Here is a 20,937-nt window from a genome sequence, read left to right as displayed (position 1 = left end):
TGCAAGAGCAGCAGGGTAGCCAGAAGCTCCTATCTAAACCATCTACTGTGCTTAACCCAGTTGAGCTGCTCCTCCTCCTCCATCACCTTCTACAAAAGGATCAGTAAAACATGCTGCACATACAGACCCTCACATGTGGGTCAGCCCAGCTGAGTGATACAGTGCTTTGAATTTTTACTTGCAAATAAAACATGCATCAGTGAAGTCTCCAACTTAATTCTACAATGTGCTCAAGCACACCACACTTGCAGCTGTTCATTTCATAGCTACATCTCTAGATGAACAGAATTTGGAATAACAGCGTAACACCCGACTTCTGTTGAAAAAAAGGTTGACAGCAAGCTTCTTGCCTTTAATCTCTGACTTTGAGAAATCTTGCCTTTAATTTGCTAACAATATATATGGCTATGGACAGTAAGAGGTGATAATTCTCAGGCCAATGGTAAGGGAAGTTGACCTGTTAATGGGATCTGAGGAACACTTGCTCAGCCTCATTGATGGTGAAACTGGTATTAACCAGCTGCTGGATTCAGCAGCTGCAAGCACGTTGTTTTTTTAATTTTTCTGATCCTTTCAGTCTCTATCCAGGCACTTCCAACAAAAGGAAGAACTGGCTTGAATTGTTTATCGAACTGCAACAGGTGAGAGAAGAGTATAGAGGGAGGGAGAAAGTAGCTCTTGGCAGTTATAAGTAAAATGCATAACTTTGTAGTTACAATTAGAAAAGCAGTAAAAACTGCACTAATTATTTCAAGGTCTTTAAACAGGACAAGCTGCTCATGGAGCTGGCAGGCTATAAGGAAAACGCAGAAATGAAAAATTTCCTGCTAGTGTAGTGATGGTATCAGTTTCATGTCTGTTGAGGATCTGACTTCTTGATTATGTCAGTAAACTAGGAATAGAATCACACAGGGACACATGCACTGTACTGCTTGAAAAAAAAAGCCATAGACCAAAATGTACAGACTGTCCCTGGAGCACAGATATAAATCCAGGTCTGCCCTCTCTTAGCTTCATGTCCTGACCACTAAGCTAGAAAGTCAGCTTCAGGCCTAGATTTGGTCTGTGGCCCAGTTAATATCTACTTATCTAAAGCAAGGTGGAGAATGTCTCTGCCACAGGGGTGCATACAGACAGATGGAGCACCAGAGTTTTATTTAGCAAGCAGTGTGATGCTGTCATCACTCCAGATAAGGACAAATAGGCCTGTGCTCCTGGCCTCCTGGACAAGTTTTCTAACCACCAAGAAAATAATGCAATCACACGTCTATTTCAGGAAGGAAAGGAGACCACCTCATCCATCTGCCTCTTCAAAGCAGGGTTAACTACCACTCTACACCAGGCTGATAAGAGCCTCACCCAGCCAGGGCTTGGACACCCCCATGGAGCAAGGATAGACCAGTGCTCTGAACAACCTTTTCCATTGTGTGACTACCTGCATGGCAAAGACTTTATTCCCTTTGTCTCCAGTCAGCATCTTCCCTCAGGCATGCTGTGGCTGTTGATTCCAGCCAGTCTTTGGCCTTCCTCATTCTGTGCTTACATATCCAGGTAGTATTTCTTCATTCCTCTTTGGTAGCCCATTCTTGCATCCATTTCCTGTATGCTTCCTTTTTGTGTTTGAGTTAAATCAAAAGTTCCCTTTTCAGCAAGGTGGCTGTCTGCCATTGCTGCCTGTTCTTCCACCCTTCAGATGATTTTTTTTTGCATTTTTTGCAGATTGTCACTGAAGTCTGACTAGCCCTTATGAGCTCCCTTGCCTTCAGGGGAAGCTTAATATGGAATCAGTTCGGTCTACCAGCTGAAGTCTTGTGTCCTTGCCTTCCTCACTGCCTTCAGGATCATAAACTCCAGCATCTGACAGCTCCTGCAGCCAAAACTGCTATTAACAGACAGTTCATTTTCATTCAGGATTCCAGCAAAGCATCTCCCCTAGTTAGTTGCTTGGCACTTGCACCAAAAATGTGTCGTTCTTGCATTCCAGAAGTCTGGGTTTCTTGTGATCCATCACATGCTCCCGTCAGTAGATTCTAGCATGGTTAAAGCTCTCCATGAGAATCAGAAAGAATTTGAGATACTTCCTTCAATTGTTTAAAGAAATATTTGTCCACGGTCTCTCCTTTATCAGTCACCATCAAGACATTCCTGTATTCTGGCTTCCCCTCTGACCCTGATCCATCAGCTTTCAGTAAGTCTTTTACCCATGCCACCATGGACATGACCATTATTTCCTCTTTCCTAGCCTAGCCATTTTTAAATACAAAGGCCATGGCTTATGTGCTTTGCATGTGTCTCTTGTCAGAGTCTGCTAGGCAAATTTTGATTGCTCAAGGGCCTCAGACAGGAGATAAATGTCTGATAACCTTGGCATGGAAGAGACGACAAGCCACCACAAGAAGACAGAAACATTGTTGAGTAGGCACAAAGGCAAACTTTCAAGTTCTTAAGAGTACATTCAGGGATTACCAGTGTGTCTAGAAATAGCACTCTTGAATGCAGCTGTCTAAAGTTAACTCAAGGCAACTATAACATGTTCCAGTGCTAAGGATGCTTCAAAATACCTGAAATTGTGAAGCTGCATGATGAAGTAAGAACAAAGCCTGTTGTTCATGATATGTATTGATTCTACCTGGGCAAAGAAGAAGACAGGACCAAACAAGCTGACATCATTATTTCATTATAATTACTCAGCACTGGTGAAGCTGCTCCTGAAATACAATCTCCAGCTTTGGCTGCTTACTTTGAGAGACGTGTTGAGAGACTGTGGAGGGCAGTCAAGATGTGAGAAAGCTTTTGACACTGCTGCATAAAGCAACTTCAAAGGAAATGTGCTAATGCGACAAATGATCCCAAATGGAAGTTCTAGTTTCCCCTGCCAGATACATTCATCAGTAAAACAAAACAAAAAAAAAGACACAATTCTGTAAATGCTCTGCTTCACTCAAGGAATTGGGCTTGATAGCCATAGCAGATTTACTACACATTCTAAGTTTACTAAACACTTAAGGAGTTCAGGGTGCCACTTGTCTGGCTGACAAGGAGGGAACTTGCTGTGTGTAACACACTCATTTAAAAGGTAGCACAAGTTCTCTTTTCTTGAAGAGTGAGAGTAAAAAAAATGACCTATAGGCAGCCCAATGAGAAACCTCAGGCAAGGTTTCATTTAGCTGAGAGGCTGCTGCTTTGTTCCAATGTTCCTCAGCAGCACCTCATTTGCTTCCCTAGCATTACCTCACACCCTCTCTTCCACTCACCAACTCTTAGACCACACTGGAAAAGAGCCTTCTTCCCTCCAGCTACAGTGGACACAACCAGCTCATAGATGCTGCCTCTGTCATTATCTGGACTTCCCATCACTACCTGTTAAATGTGCACAACATACATTATTATTATTTTATTTTTTGACCTTAGTCTGCCTTCCAAGACATGGCTTTGACAGATGAGACTTGTGGCTCTGTTCACCACTAGCAGCACAATGAAATCCCAGAGGTTGCATGGCAAAAAAACCCAAAAAAACCCAACAACAAAACCATACACCAAAAAAAAAAAAAAAAATCCCCAAAAAACCAACAACAACAACAAAAAACCACCAAGAAACAAAACAGGTGGGGCAGGGAGGTCTCTGAGAGCCCTTGCTTATGGCAAAGAGCTGCTGCTCTTCCTGCAGGAAACATCACCCCCATGAAGGCATGAGCCATGCAATGTTTTGCTATGTAGCACCACACCTCAATGAAGAGGTGGATGCAGGAAGAGGTGATGTCTGCAGATCAGGAATGGGAATTGCTGTCAGAGGCTAGAAGCCAGTTGCTCTTTCTGCTACTTTCTGTCAATTCACATCAAGCACTACTCAGAGGTTGCTCAGCGTATGAATCACCTCTAGCTACAAAATAAAGCATATGTGTGCAGGGCTGCTTGTAACAGCCTCAAGCACTGAAAACCACAACCCACCTTCACATTTCTGGGTATTTCTTTTTCTCCTCAGTGCTTCCACAGTATCTCATGGATGATAAGCAAATTTGACAACATGAAGCCAGGTTCTGAGGTCAGGTGCCCTGGTGGGTAACGTTCAGGTGATGCTGCTGTTGTTTTCCACATGTTGGCCCTGAATGAGCTTCTACAAAGCATCTACTCCAGAAAAACACATACTCAGATAGAAGAGTGCTGGGTGGCAGAGCCAAGCATTCTTCATCCCTCCCTCTCCATTCAATGACCTCTTTCACAGTCAGGCAGCAGCCAGTCATAGCAGGCATAGGATCATCTGGAGGAAGGGTGTTCTGCTCAGTAGAACATTGCTCCCTTGCATCTCCATCTCTCTCTTCCAGGGACTGAAGGCAGATGATGAGTATCCAGTCAGATGATGTGGCTGCAACTCCCATGTCATATAACAGTCTCATTCCACATAATCTTTCTTTATTTCTCACTTGACAGCTGCTTCCATATGAAAAATGAAGAGCTAGGCCTATTGACACAAGCTGAGGAGATAGATGAACATTTTAAAAACAACCTGTCTTGCAGGCCAAGTCTGTATACCTTCCAACTCTGGAACCTGGGAAAAAAATGCCATAGCACTGCTCATTACTTAAGGGGGAAGGAAAGACAGATCCTTTATCAAGGACTGTGTGCTCCTGGGAGACATCAAGTTTGTGTCCTTCCTGATGTGAGAAATCACAGGCACGTTGCACGCCCATTTCTCTGAATGTTCTCAGCACCTCAGAGGGCTGTGGCAGTGACTAGAAGATCCCTGTGTGCTTTAAAGCACCAGGCTTAATGGTCTCTTGCATATGGAATAAAAGAACACATTTGGAGGACAGATTTTTGAAAAAAAACCACAACAGAGGGTGAACAACTATTTCACATTCCTAGTAGGGTTCATTATCATTGGTGCAAAATGCACACAACAGGGTATAAGTCTTGGTCCTGTTGATGCCAAATGAGACCTGTTTTCCCACTGAAATAATGGTTCCAAGGTTCTTCCTCATGGCACTGCCTTCAGAGGAAGATGGATTGTTTGGCCACTTAGGTATTTCATGCTCTCATTTGTAATTATTGAAATTCTCTATTTGATAAGAAAGAAGAAATTTATGAGACAAGATAGAAGCCAAAAGAAGTTACCATAAAATCATAAATAAACATAAAATGTACTGGGTCAACAATGAATATGATGATGCAAAATCTAGAAGAAATTGTTTGTCACGTTTTTGTGCCTGGTAGGTTTATTAAGTGGATTCTTCTTAGCCCTCCACACAGAAGATTACTAATTTCATTATTTCAATGCTGCAACTGTGATTAGGTAAAGACTCAGATTCAAACCACAGAACATTTAAAATAATTTACAGGAGATGCATAATTCACAATTTTAAGTAATAAAAGTTTTGTTCTGCAACTATGATGTAGACAAAGATTTTTTAATTGAAATGTGACATGGTACATACCCTTATAGCTGTTCAGTCTATGTATTGCAGGACAAGCAAGTTCATTGTCCCACTCATCCCCTGTTCCACTGCCTACAGCAACTGTCCCAGAACTGTTCTTCAAAGTGTGTGAGGAGAACTTCAGCAGGGTCTCTGTGGAACAGCTTGATGGGCCTTTCAGTAAAGGGATGAGTGCTCCTTCTGCACTGCTGTCGGTCTTCCTACAGCTGGAATGCAGAGGCAGCCTCCCAGGACAGGAGAAATCGTCTGTGGCTGTCCCATGCTCATTTGGATAACTGAGAATTAGCCACAAGGCACGTACAAATCAATGTGTGGGTTGTGTATGAATTATCAATTGTGGTATCTCTTCCTACTCAGTGTATTTCCTTTGTATTTGAGGCAGAACATGACCACTCCCAGATTTCACCTCATGCATATTTCACTCCATTTTTCCCTCCTGCACTATTTGTGCCATTTATCTTGTCCTATATTCACTTTCTTTTTTCCCCTACTTTTGGGAAAAGCATCTAATATCCCTGTAGCATTAGTTTTTCTTTGTTAATGTCAAAAAATGTTAATCCGTGAAGACTTGCTTCCTAGATAATGTTAATTCAGCTGCCAGTTTTATAATAGGATTATGCTTTCCAGGATTTAAAAATCCCACTTGTTAGCTACAAAACAGACTTCTACTAACAGCTATAAAATCTAATTTAATCCCTATTGGCATTAACTAAATAGCTGAGGTATAATTTCAGTCTAGCTGCACTTAACACCCTGCTATTGCCATAAATATATAAAATTCCCTTTGAAGTTATAAAAGAAACTGTTTGGTAGGATAAATAGGGTCTCGTGAGTCCAATCATATGTTATCTCCAAGGCATAACAAATGTTGTTTACATATTGTAAGGATTTTGTGGACAGCATATTTAAATAGATTCATCCATGTTTACATGTATTAATTTGCCCTTTTTCTCAAGAAAATGCATACTAAATTATGATCTATAAATATTCTATTTAAAAATAATTGGTTAATGAGAGGAAGATTTGGTCTGTGTGGAATCAAAGCTTAAAATGTAACCAAATAACCTGACTAAGCTGGAAGAAAATACCAATTTGTTGCACATATCCCCTTTTAATGCACAATTGTATTGTGCAACCTTAGAAGATAAAGTTATCTGAAGTCTGGCATAGGAGCAGCTATTTTGAGGCAATCTAGCAAGAGGCTGTAACAAGTAAGGAGAAAAGAATGAGCAAGTCATGGTTTATAATCATCCTATAATGAACAGCCAGGATCTTTATAACCATTTGTTCCCAAATGAGGAACAACACAAGGATTTATGGTCTTCTGGAGCTCAGTGATCAAAATAAAGAAAAGTATTTATAATTATTTTCTCCCAGTCTTGAAATAACTGGTAAGCACATTGTTCTGGAGAGGGTAGCCCTACTGCACTGCAGTGAAAGAAGGATAGCAAAAGAGCCATTACAGCGATCCACAGCAGGCAGCACTCTGTTATGCAGGAGTTAAAGCAGCAATCTCAGAGCAACCAAGCTGCCTTAAAGATAGAAATTGTTAGTCAGACTCAGAAAACACTAGAATTTCATTTATGCTTTCAAAAAGATGCAAAGTGCTGATCAGACTTCACAGTCAGCTTATCAATTTCCTTATTGATAGACAAAAAGGCAGTTCATTTTGTGATATTACAGCCAAAAAGAAAGATGAGCAACCTCAGCAAAGCAGCTGACATTAACATCCAAATCTGTGGAAGGCTGGATTTGCAGACGTGCACTTGTTTTTGGAGAGTTATACACTATGCTTTGGACAGCACATTTAGATATGCTAACAACTGCACATGCTCCATACAGCTATAAAAACCACTGGCAAAACAGCAACTTTTCAAATGCAGCTGGATGTTTTGACTTACCCATAATAATAATTTAAAAAACTGGTAAGTTTTTCACTTCTTTGTAAAAGAATTTCTTTCTTGGACCCCAAATTCTGGGCATGGCCATGTGTAACCTAGGGATGCATTAGGAGCTTTCATGCCCTTGGAGCCTACCGCATACTGTGGAGCCAGCAGAGCTGTGCAGGCTTAGATGGAAATAAAAAAATGCATGTAGTTCCTAATGCTCCATCCCCATTTGTTATGGCTTTTACGACAGGGACTAGAAAAATTGCAATACTTGCATATTGTGTCCTATTCTGTATGTGAGGGCACATTAGATTTGTGGCTCTGGATGCTGTCCACTGTCAGTGAGCCAGAGATTTTGGGTATCAGCTTGTTCCATCAAGATGTATTCTTTTGGTGTATAAAGCAGAGCTTTACAATCTTTCACAATTTGGAGAAGAAAGTAATTCACAGAATATGTAAAAACCAGGGCTTTAGGAAATCGTAATCCATGTGTTTTGTCTTCTGTTGAACAGAGATAAATTGCTCCACTCTAAGTTAAAGAGATGTCATGGGATGGGTTTGATTCATGGTGGAAATAAAAGGCTGATTTTAGACGGTTCTATGCTTATTTCGCAACCAGCACGGTTCACATGCCCTCAATTCAATGTTTGCTGGTGTATAGGAGGAAGAAGCTCAAACTCCCTAAGGGCTTAAGTCTGAGTTACTAATTTAGACACGAATGTCCTTAATTCATGAAATGTGATATGTGATCTGAATAAGGACAGCAGAATCCGTAGCACTGTCAGTATTGTGGATTCCTGGTCATACAGTGGAAGGAAATGAGGCTTTTGCATAGGTACTGGTGGTTTCGTTCCCACCACTGAGCGCTAGGATCCTTCTATCTGGTCTCCAGAAGAATAGTAGATGAACGCAGAGATGCAGATGTTAAACATCATGGTTTTTTGGGTATCTTGGCAGCTGACATCTGCCAAGATTCCCAAGCCCAGCCATGGCAACACACACCCTCGCCTTCATCTGCAACTTGCATGTATATGGTTATGCTGTTTCTCCACCTGACATCAAAAATTCTTTTCTCTTACCCAGCCTCTCACCACATTTCTTTGTTTTGCTACCTAATAACACTACTAAACCCCAGGTTCACAGGTATTGTTTAAACAGCCTGGTAAAATAAACCACAGACTTCCCCATAATCTTCTGAGTATCTCTGGGGTTCTTCCCACTCTTCAGTGGGACATGTCCAGCTTTGATGGCACCAATGCATTGGGAAAAATACCATGCATTTCCACCTTTCCCTCCCTACCTATCTTGCCGAAATCAGACCACAGGGCCACTGTACCACTACCTGTGACCATAGAGATACCTTGTAGACAAGTTTACCAAAGAGGGCAAGGGCTGTGTTCTCTGTGTGTCCTACCACTTTCTGGTCCATGTCCCTTGTTAATAGGGGTCTCTGGGTTTCCTCATGCTTCACTCACCACTCTGTTTTCAAAGCGTGGGCCTCACAATGAGGAAGAATAAGCAAGGTGGACTAGCGGCTATGAAAGCACAATGAAATCTGAAGTTCAAGACTAGGTTTCAAGATTAATTGCAATAGAAACTTGGATACACAAACACATTCCAATGCTTGCTCATTGCCAACAAAAAAAAAGTGAAGGAGATCTGGAGCAAACGGTGTTAAGTGCTGAGTACCCCCGTGAACGAGACAGGGGCAGTACCTTTATCAATTCCTCACCCCATTGGAGCCCTCACCAACACAGCACAGCACAGCACAGCACAACACAGCACAGCACAGCACAGCACAGCACAACACAGCAGAACACAACACACGCACAGCACAGCACAGCACAGCAGAACACAGCACAACACACACACAGCACAGCACAGCACAGCACATGGCTTTGTATACAAAAAAAGTGCTCAAATTTGATCCCACAGATTGTTTCTCTGCTACCCATGTAAACGGAACTTTTTAGTATTAGCTTGGTTTTCTGTAGCGCACTTGAAACTCAACAAGTCGCTTCAAACTAAATGATAGGTGCTCAGTGGCTGTGTAGCCAGGTCCTTCCTGCTACAAGAACAGATGAAATATTGAAGCTTGGTCCAGAAATGTGTAGCAACCCATTCTAGTCCTGCAGCTAGCCTTTAGTACCCAGGTGTGCTGATGTACCTGCAGACAATTGACTATACACAAAAGTGAAGGACTGTGACTTACAAGTTCATACAAATATTAACTGTATGTTTTAATATATTTTCCCAGGTCTATTAATGTATTCCTGTCTGAAATCCCCATTAATACTGAGCCAAGACATTTTCCCTAAGTTTCTAGACACCATTCTGTCAGCAGTAATAGTTACATCAGTACATGTCCAAGTCCAACTTAATTGGATACATCTGAATCAGTGGAAAAGAAATAACTGGCAATTCAAAGGCTCTGCTCGAAGAGAAACAGGCATTACTGAGCTCATTAAGGAGAAAATTGCTGAATATTGCGATCTCCTTATGAATCCTCAAATCTTTATGTAAGGAAGATGATTGGCTTGTAGAGTAAAACAATAGGAACAAAAACTTTTATTGTCACAGTCAGTACTCAGGAGTGGCAGTTCTTCCAGGACCATGGTGGGATTAATGAGGAAATGAAAACACTTTACAACTTTCATAAAAATGTATATTCATCAGAACTCTTCAAGGATCAAAAAGGCCTTGCAGAGTTTCACCGTACAGTTCAGCTCCCCTACAATAAACCAGAGAGACTTTTGGACTCCCCAATTCCTACAGAAGAAATTTCCCATGCTACTCAGACTTTTAATAATGGCAAGCCAGTGGGGAAAGCAGCATTCCCATTTTAATTTTGTGCATCTTTTGAAAAGAAGTCACCCTACTATGCGCCTGTGTACATTTAATCATTCTCTACACACTTTATCAGCAAGCCTTCTCCCTGTAGGAGGAATACAATTAGGTACAGTACTAATTTATTATAAATAAAGGAAAGACCTGGTAAAATAACCTAGTTATCAATGTTTCATGTAACTGTGCCTAGGAAGTACTAGCTAACAGTCTCACTATGAGCATAGAGAAATACCTGCAGCATTGATAAATCCTAACCAACACGACTTTATTAAAAAAAAAAAAAAAAAAGAGATATTATCATCATATAATACAGGAAAACTGTTGGGTTTAATTGAAGCTACTAGAAATTTATGGAAACCAACTGGAGCTTTCTTCCACTAATACTATAAAATCCTTCAATAACATCAATAAGGAAATGCACCTCAACAAAGAAAGCCTCACTTTTTTTTTTGTATACCGTGCTGACCCATTTTATGTATTTACCTCCACCCCTGAATTTAGTTGAAGTGTTGTTTTATATGCAAGAGCCCCTTGTCGTCAATGATAAGGACTAAAAAGGTCAGAAGGTCTCAGATTAAGGGGAAAATGGTAGGCAAGGATGCCCTCTCTCCGGCATGTTGTTTGTTCTGACCCCCAGGATGAGATCACTAGAGAGATGGAGGAGGCATTTGCACAGGGAGAAATCTCCATAAAATCAGCATGTTTGTGGATGATCTGTTCTTAACTGTAATGAACTAAGAGTCATCTCTTACATATGTGTTATTCATAATGGAACACTTTGAAAGGCAGCCAGGCTTTAATCCTATTTTTTAAAACAGACAATTCAGAAGAATTAACTGATTTTTCCTTCTTCCATGACACAGCACAATGAGTTTTTAAGTGGCCCCATGATGTTAGGTGGGATCACGTTTATGCTATGATTCTAAGAGGACAGGCTTCGGATTAGTAAAATAGGTCCTTCCTTATACCTCCTCTTAACACAACCAAACTTCCCCTCACTGCTGAGGAAACTGGAGAGAACAGTGGCTCAGGAGCCATCACTTCCCCTCTCAAGGAAGGGACATGGGGAAACGACAGAGCTGAGACTTCCTCTTCCCAGCTTCCCTTGCTTAAGGGCTGGAGGAGAAAGCAATGTTTTTCTAAAAGAGACAAAGCAGCATAATGATGATTCACGTTAAACAAAGCTTTGGAGTTTAAACTCTAATCAGTCTGACATAATTTTACAGTGAAGCCCTGAATATCAATAATTTTTATTGGATGAATGAGCTCCATATAGTTCCCAAGGATCAACAATAAAATTTCCTGTTTTCAAGTATTTTATGTCAGAGGAGTGCACAGACGTTTCCCAGCCATATGTACACTCCAAGGGATTGCTTTTACACCTCTGATACAAAAAAAAAAACATGAGCAGAGGGAACATGGGGCTTTGTTTTGATTCTTAATTATAACAGCGGCGTTCCCCATGGAAAGAAAAGGCCAAATCCTATCACTTTCAAAATTTGCCTGAGAGAATTTTCAAAGGTCATCTTTGGCAGGAGGGACTGTGCTCTGCCTGGCCTGATGGCACACTGAAGGGAACTGCAGAGTGAACCGTATTATCCCAGTTTTTCAAAACCGCCCTGCAGACCACAAACAAGATAAAGCCACAAATAGCTTTGATTTGGAGGCATTAAAATTCTCCAAAACTCTTCCCAAGGACTCACAAAGATATATAAAGGCTATAATAGCAACCCCAGCCGTTCTCTTGCTAGGCTGGCCTGGCAGCTAACACCTCCTGGATGCTCTGAAGAACAGCACCACCAAGACAGGATCCTGCTGGAAAAAAATGCAGTTCTAGAAAACTCTCTTGTACGGGTGGTAACTTTACATAACCCATGGGAACTACCTACAAAATCGCAGCTCACTGTGTCCTTGGAAAATGAATGCACTGACATGGAAATCTTCCTTACTCCAACAGGAAGATAGAATTTTTCCACCTGATAATAGATCCACCTGACCTACAAGCACAGTGAGTGATGCAGCTCTACAGAGGAAAGCTACAGCAGGGACTGCTGGCTTGGCTGAGAGCCCTTGAGACAGCTCAGCTCCTACACAGAGATCTTTCATAAGATGCAATTCAGCTTGCTGGGTTATATGAATCATACAAGCATATCAATGCAGCCATTTTTAAAACCTTTTTGTTTTTTACAGTCAAAATGAAAGCATATTCAGACCTTTTCCTGTGAAGAGCTGAAATAGATACAAGCTATTTTTGTCTCTAAGAGCATGATGCATTTGTGACATATCAACACTGCAATCTGTATTATTTCTAATTTTGTAGTTTTAGAAATTTTATTTGAACTGTTCACTTTAAAATATCACCAAGCCTGTAATTCTGAGTAATTTCTTTAAAATATACATGTACATCAGTGGCAAAGAAATCCTATCTTTGTCTGTGAATAGTACCTCAGGGAAGGTAACTTCCCTTTACTAATAATCAATTGTTCCCACAACCAAAATTTAAATTTCTGTTGTAGAAATACCCAAAGTCTTACAGAGTCAGAAACCTTGAGAGGCAGCTGACAGTCTACATCATATGGCACTATGCATCTGTAAAAACAGCATATGGATCCCCAACCAGGACTAGAGAACAGCATGACTTGTAGGGTATGTTCAGCAAGACTAAAGCCAGCTTTGTAAAAGAAATTTTCAGCAACACCAGCATATCTCCCTATCACCTTTCCTATTCTGAATTTTTGAAGCCCTCCTACCGCTCTGCCTGGTCCCAAAGGTGTTGCAAAAGCCCCTGTGCTACTCATACCAGGATCAGGTCTAATTCTACTTTCAGGGTTAGTACTCAGCATACTATAACAACTTTGCTTATTGGCCATTTCTTCCCACTGGTTCTCCTCAGAAAATTCACTGAAATATTTTCTCCTTGTGAATGCTGTGAGGTATTTTCTGTTTTCCTGATTTAGTCAAAATATCAGATAGAAAATAAGATTCAAAAGAAGGGGAAAGAGATGACACCTGAAGTTGTGGTCAATGCTGTAATTCTTGAAGGTAAGAAATTCAGGCACCGAAATGGTAAAGGAGATTAGTGTATGGGTATGGGTTCCCCTCTTCTGGTGCTCTCTGTCAGCCATTAGAAAACATAATTGTGAGGGTAAGGCACAGGGAAGGAAGTCTTTCAAAACTTCATTGAGAGAAAATACTGCATGGAAAATAGTTAAATATTTTTATTTTATGGACGCAGCTTCAAAAGCTGCTACTGCAATCAAATGCAGTTTTGCAAATGTTATCAGTTTCAGTAACAGGAAGCTCATCTTCCTCGTTTCCTTCTGAATGAGCAAGCAAATACAGCTGCTGGCATGCCAGATTATTGATCTGTCAAATTTTAACTTAATCCTAATATAAACCACACAGCATCTTGTTAAAATACACCCAATAGATGTGGCTCAAGCTTGCTACTTGGGCTTCGTTCACATGAAGATCTGTAGACAGGCAAGTTTGGCCCAAGGCACTGTGAACCTTCAGTCAGGTCCTGGTTTTCCCCAAGTTCAACATTTCTGCAGCAGTTTGAAGGAAGTCCATAGTAGCATTTTAAGTAGTATAAGACACAGCAATAAATAGTCAAATTCATCAGTACTATTTAAGAAGAATGAATAAAGGACAGACTCAACATTGCTGTGTTTCCTAGTGGTTTTTTCCCTCTCAGTTTGAAATGACCCATTTGCAATGGGCCCCTGAACACTGTACTTCAATGCATGTTCTTGACATATCTTTCACACAAATTCTCCAAACACCTCATAAACATTAATAAATTAAGCTGCAAGAGCAATAATAATTTCAGCTTCACATTCATAGAACCTATGTCTCAAACTCTTCCTGACTATCTGTGGCAGATCTAAAAATGAAATTCAAACTTCCAATCACTTTGAATTAGGCTTCTCTACTAAATCATGCAATCACAGAGTCTAATTCAGGTTGGAAGAGATCTCAGGAGAGCACCTCAAAGCAGCACTAACTACTGCTCTACACCAGGCCAATCACAGCTTCATCCAGCCAAGGCTTGAATACCCTCAGGGAGGGAGGATACACCACCAATGGACAATCTCTTCCAGTCTCTGCCCACCTGCATGGGCAAGACATTTTTCCCTTGTCTCCAGTCAGCATCTCCCCTCATGCAACCTGTGCCCAGTTTTTTTCCTTTTTTCCTTTTTTCATTTCTGAGTTCCTCTGAGAAGAGTTTGGCTCTGCACCCCTTCAGCTCCCCTCAGGAAGCAAAGTGTCCATCAAGACCCAACTCAGCCATCTCTTCTCCAGGATGAAGAAACTCAGTCCCTCAGCCTCTCCTCCTGTGCCACAATGGGCCGGATGGCTCTTCATGGGCTCCTTCCCATTGGTCAGCCTCTCTCTTGTCCTGGGATCCACAGCTGGGCACAGGGACTCCACAGAGAGACTGTCAGATGCAGGGGAAGGTCCCTTCCCTGGACCTGCTGGGTGCAGCTGTGCCAGCACGGCCCTGGGGGATGGCTGGTGCTGCAAGGACACACCAGTGACCCTGTGCAGCTTGTTGTACAACTGCACCCAGGGCCTTCTGGGCAGAGGGGCCTTTCTCCAGGCTTCAGGAACATCCCCCAGCCTTGACCTTTCAGTGGTGACAGACAGCAGCTTCATGATGGCACACGACAGCTCCCTGAGAGGCTTCCAGTGTGTCCTGTCTGGTCCCACAGACCAGCTTATTTAAATAGACCCGAACTCCATCCTCCCCTGCTGAGGCCGCTCCCTCCCCAGAGTTTTGCTTCTAGGCCTGAGACTGGGCAGACTCTGACAGTAAAGCCTGCAGTTTCATGGAGCACTGCATCCATTTCACTGGTTTTTATTCTCATATTTCATGCTAATACACTTGAGGTAGCCATTTTTGCTGTCCTGCTCATCCCTCAACAGTTTTGATTTCAGACAAGCTCTGAACTTCCTCATTCTGCCCCTACGAGGCTGGACCACACTTTTTGTTGCTTCTTGGTAGCTTGCCCCTACTTCTACCTCCTGTCTGCTTTCTTTTTGCATTTAAGCTGAGGCAGGGGCTCATCTGTCATCTCAAGTTTCCATTACCAGTTTTCCTCCTAATTTCCTTGAAATCTTATACCCAGTGGCACAACTTCACTTTAACAGAGCTAGAATTTTACCACCCTTGAGAAGTTGCTACTGTCAACTTTGTCATCTTGATAATAAAATGTTGTTTTTCTGTTATTGTTTATTACAAATAAATGCTTCTGCTATAAATTATTTAATATAATTAAACTGCGCCTAAAAATACTTCTGTTTAATACACAACTACATCTTGTGTCATCTTACAGCAGCAGTCTCTGATATGTGATGAAACAATACTAATTCACTGTGACAGGAGATATAATCTTAGTCTTTCAACACAGAATTTTAGCAACTGAAAAATGCTTTTCAGAATAATCTTCAGCAGCACGCAGGAACATCCAGCAGTGCTACTTTCACTTTTCAGAATTAAAATAGGTACATTCAAACTCTGTAAAATGTTTCCTTTCCAACATACCTGTAAAGAGCTGAAGGTTAAAGAAAGCACTATCCAAAAGAGTCCTTCTGGAAAGCATTAACTCACAACAAAAAGAAAATAATAAAATTTCATCCACATTTTTGAAAGGACATGGGAACATTTTCAAGCCTGTTTTCCTAACTTTCTGGAGAAGTTCTTTATACTTGAACCCTAAACAGTGTTTGCTGTAGTCTGAAGCATGGAGACACAGTTAGGAAAACCAACAAATATGAAAGTAATGTGACAGCAAACTTATATTCCTGTTGAGAAATTGCTTTCATTAGGAAACATTTGCACCAATTTCTTGTATACATTGTTTGAGATGGCTAACTTGGCAGTTATTTTTAAAGTTGGACTTAGTGATCTTAAAGGTCTTTCCCAATGATTCTACGGTTCTAAGACATGGGACATACTAAAATGGTTGTTTCCATATATTAAAAAAAATTGATTGCAAGTGAAACTGAATGTATGCTAGATCATTCTCTCTTTTTTGGTTTAATGTTAACAAAAACTTGGCACAGGTACTTGACACATTTACATCCATCTCCCACTCTGCTCTCCAACCCCATTCCAAACACTGATATGCTCAGGATCTAACTTCTTTCTTGAGAAACAGGAATCGCTAACAGCATTTCCCCCCAAAATTTCAGGAAGTATATCTTTCCAAACACCCCAAGGCTCAAACCCAGACTCATGCTGTTTTGCTCACAATCTGAAGATGCTTTTATTTCAATAACAAACTGCCCACCTGGTGATTCTGAACTAACACTTCCTTTCCCACTTCTCTTCTTACAGACTGTTTCTTCCTCTTCCCCAAGAAATGTGTTGCAATAATAACAGTATCTCCCACTCTTCTGTGATGACAGCTTATGCCCAGTTCTGTATTCCTGCAAAACTCCCTCCCTGCTTACTCACACGGGATCTCTTTGAGTTCTGGGTAACCAGATTTTCCCAACGCCTTCACAAAGCCTATCACTGTGACATTACTCTGAATATCTTAAGAGTTATCTTTGTCTTTCTGGTTGTCACTTCCCCAAGGCAAAGGCAATGTTTTTGCACAAGTTCTCTTTAGTGCTGATTATATCACACAGATAATTTTTAATTACCTTTCTGTTCAGAGCCACACCATCTTCACAGTCCAACACTGCACAATCTACATTTAGTGATGGGATTTTTCTTATCTTCTTTTCATCATCCGCAGGTACATAGAGCACAGCCCGTCTGGGAACATACTTGTGTGATGATGCAAAGCGATAACTAAGCTTAGGAACACCAGCTGGCAGAGGAGAATCCACCCTGTAAAGGACATTGTTGAAATTAGACTATTGGCAGCAATGCTGTAAATCATACTTGACTGTATTTTAAAAACAAAACATTCCTACCTAGATAGTGGCTGGTTTTGGGCTAGTTATATATTCTTTTCCTTTTGGAAGAGACAAGTTAGGGAAATATCAGTACTACAGTTAATTACAATATAAAACTCCAAAACTACCGTGTTCAATAGAAGTTGCAAACTTAATCATGATTGAAGACCTGCCAGGGCTGAGGTTTATCCATGCAGCTTTAATCACACTGCCTATTCTGGGTGCTACGGCAACTATGAAATACAGAAGGGTGGTGGTTGTTTTTTTCCCTGTCATAGGACTCCTCTGTAGGATGCAGAATGTGCTGGGAATGGATCAGAACTGCTTTGGGGAGGAGGCTGCTATCTGCTACATTTCCTCCAAGAGCTGGATGCCATGCTGTGAATGAAGCAGGGGTGCTGGTTAAAACAAACACAGGTTTGTGAAGTTCATCCTGCAACCTTAGCATTATATCAACAAATGTATTTACATGCAAATTTTAAATAAGCAAGATGGATGGAGGGGTAAATGAAGAAAAAAGAACGAAAACCCTATGCAGTGTGGAACCTTGCTACTCTCTTCAGACCTTCACATCCACAGCACAGACTTCCATTGGCAGAGTTCATAAACCCAGCAGCATCAGCAGCATGGTTTTTGGCTGTGGTGTCTGTTTAAATTTGTAAATGCTTTGTGCACCACACTTCAGTGCAGGTGTGAGCCTTTGGTGCCACATGGCTTGAGAGGATAACATCCCTGTGGCCCATAGGTGTGAGGTCTGGGGTGGTCTCCACCACGTGCCAATATTCCTGGTGAGGGTCCAGCTAACTCACTCCAGGCAGGAGCTGGGTTAGTGCATTTGGAGGCTGTGGGACTGCCAGAGGAGGCTGCTCTTAAGTGCTGTGGGGAGCTTGCTTTGCTCCATAATTACAAGCACAGAGAAATAAATTATAGAGGGTGCCACTGTGTTTCTTGTCCTTCCAAAAAAAAACCCCTTGCCTGCTCCTATTCCTCCCCACTGCATGCTGTACCCCCCAGGCCTATTCTGCTACATCAAAGATGAGGACAAAATAATACAATTTACCTTCATACTAAGCACAAGGCACTTACACCACAAAATAATCCTACCAATATAACACCATTATGCATTACCATGTATATTATTCAGCACTTTGAATAATGCAAAGCTTTCCTAGCACCATGCTGAACATGTCATTATCACATCATGTCAGGGACCCATGCATTTTTCTGTGCCCCTCTTAATAATGCTTCCCAAGTTGCTAGACTTGGATGACACATGGCTACACACACATGTGGGTTTTCTTCAAAGGAAACATGACTAACACTCTCAAATGCTTGGAAACGAGTTCAGTCAATCTAAATCATAGCCAGTGTGGCATGTCAGACCACTGACAGACCACTGAAATACTCGCCTTTCTAAGCTGAATCTGTTGAAGAACCCTCTCTTCCCCTAGAGTGTGCACCCTTAAAGCTGAATATAAGAGTTAGGTTAAAAATATGAAAAAAGCTTTTATCACATTTTACCTCAGTAAACTAAATTGAAAAGGAAAACAATTCCATCATCCCATCTGCCTCATCTCTGCATATTCTCTGTGGATCCATTTTAAGAGCCTACAAAAACCACTGCTGGGCTCTTTGCAACATGCCTGGTAATGCTTAATTCAGTTTAAGAAATGGGACAGCTTGGCAGTTAAATAGACATTATTTTATTAAAAGTGTCAGTGTTATCCTTGTTAATAACAGGAACAGCTTCAAGACTCAGGTGTAGGAGGAGACCTCCTACACCTCAACCCCTGGAGACATGCAACTGAGATCCACTGAGCCCCTCCAAAGTATTCTCTTTGCCTCTCTCTCACAAGCTGCTTCATGTTCCCTGCTTCAGGCTGAAGTGAGGATGGTAACAGAACTTGAGGCAACTCAAGTGGCTGCTGGACAAATCCACTTAATCTCATTTTCTTGCAGTAGTACACTTTGGGAGAGCAAGGATGAGGTGTAAGAGTGGTTTATCTCAAATGGAAAGAGGAGGATCTTTTTTCAGTGTGACACAGAGGTCAGTAAAGAAGTCTGCAGTCCTTCCCATAAAATATATGAGGGAACAAAAGTGATTAGTTTCTTTTCTCTTTCTCTGATAGCTTCAGCCTTGTGGTTCCCAAGGGCACAAAGGAGTCAAAGAGCTCAGCCCATTAATAGTTAACTCCAGCCTGGAGCCAAGCAGCCCCTGAAGCACCCTTAATGACTGCCTCTCACCAGCCCTCCAACCTGCCAGAAACCTGATAGACATGGCTAACACCATAATCTCAGAGCATGCTGAGATGAGATGTATCTTCTGTCACACATGTTTCCCAGTATTTCTTCTGGGCTGTCATCAAACCAAAGGCTGTTTGACCAGCCGTCTTCCCTCTCACTGCTGCAAGTCCCATGAAGGCAGCCCAGCTCTGCATCCCACACACAATGGTGTGTAGTGTTGTGTAGGTGAAAGCACCGTTACCTGCAGACCAGATTTAGTCAGGTGTCACCATCCAAGTCTATGAACTTGTGTTTAGATGGAGGAGCAGTACAGCTTCCTCAGCAGACCACCTGACTCCACAGAAGTGATAGACTTAATCCAATAAAAAGCCATCACTTAATAGGCTTAATGCTGGAAATGCTACTGCCCGGTGACTATTGGTATCTCCCCCTCAGCTAAACAACTTTGTAGCCACATGGGCTCAAACAACAGGTTTCTCAGGACATGAATTACTATAAAAATACACTGTCGATGTGTCAAATAATTAGTTTTACGAGATATCTTAGCAAGTTGAAGAAGAAATATTTTTTTCAAAAAGTATGGCCAGGAAAAGAATATATACAGCAGGAGGTGGTGTCAGTGGACCAACACAGAATCCTTCTCCTTTCAAAACTAAGAGCTCTAGAAATATTCATATAAAATAAGAGTTTTCAGCATCAACATCATACCTATCTTTAGATATGACTGCAGTAAATGGGATCAATGCTAATTCTTTGACATATATTCTTTGGCATATATTCTTTAATCATCACTGTGCATTTTCCTCTCAAAGTCATATTTTATGTTCTACAATAAAAAAGCAGAGGAACACATGGATTAATTAATAGATCCATTTGTCTATAGACTGATTTTAAACAGTGGCAAGGCTTGGGGTGCTCTGTATATGAGCAGTTAGCAACTCTGGTAGGAAACACTCCCCTGATTATCTTGACTTCTGTTATGTTGATAGAATGAACAAATCCCCAGCAGTTGCTTTTTTAGGACAAAAAACCCACACAGCACTGCAGTCTCGATTATACTGTTAACCCTGTGCCATAAAGAGGAGGAAAATCTTACATATGTTTCCTGGCTCCAAGTATTTTAATGATTCAAACTAAGCTTGACTATGCTTTAAACTAAACACATGGACAAAAGCCAAGTGAATTTGCTAAGACAATGTTTCTTCCTTTAAGCACTATAAGTTAAAACAAGGACTAGGCTATTGGGTAATGCTCATTAAATTGTTTTACAGCAGCATATTTTCATTCATAGCATCTGGCAGCATGCTGAGTGCTCTTGGGTCTTGGAAATAAAACTAAATTTCTTCAGCAAACATAACACTTTACCAAAGTCTTCATCAAATATGTAAAAGTAGCTGGCAAGTTAAAGTTTCTCATGGTCCTGTGAGAACCATTCCACCCAAGAGTGAATAGTTCATCCTCAGGAAGGAGAAAAGAAAACCTATTTGACTACTAAGAGACACTGCAGTTTGCAATGGCAGCCGTACAGCGTGACTGTGAACAGTAAAATTACCCCAAATTATGCAAATTTCCCTGCTGTAAACTGCATTTTCACATTCCAGCATTGCTCATAC

At 41.3% G+C, this 20,937-nt stretch overlaps 1 protein-coding gene across 1 annotated transcript in view; it reads right to left on the bottom strand.

The window, feature by feature from the left end:
• The window catches only part of CLYBL (citramalyl-CoA lyase), a 166,639-nt gene that overhangs the window by 61,411 nt on the left and 84,291 nt on the right, over positions 1 to 20,937 (bottom strand). The window contains exon 2 of the mRNA XM_038129558.1: positions 16,823 to 17,012. Coding sequence (XP_037985486.1) covers positions 16,823 to 17,012 — 190 coding nt within the window. The remainder of the gene's footprint in view (positions 1 to 16,822; positions 17,013 to 20,937) is intronic.

Source organism: Motacilla alba, chromosome 1, assembly GCF_015832195.1.
Source record: "Motacilla alba alba isolate MOTALB_02 chromosome 1, Motacilla_alba_V1.0_pri, whole genome shotgun sequence".
Classification (NCBI taxonomy): Eukaryota; Metazoa; Chordata; class Aves; order Passeriformes; family Motacillidae; genus Motacilla; species Motacilla alba.
The sequence above is the reverse complement of the archived record's forward strand: the minus strand, read 5'-3'. Positions and strand labels throughout refer to the sequence as shown.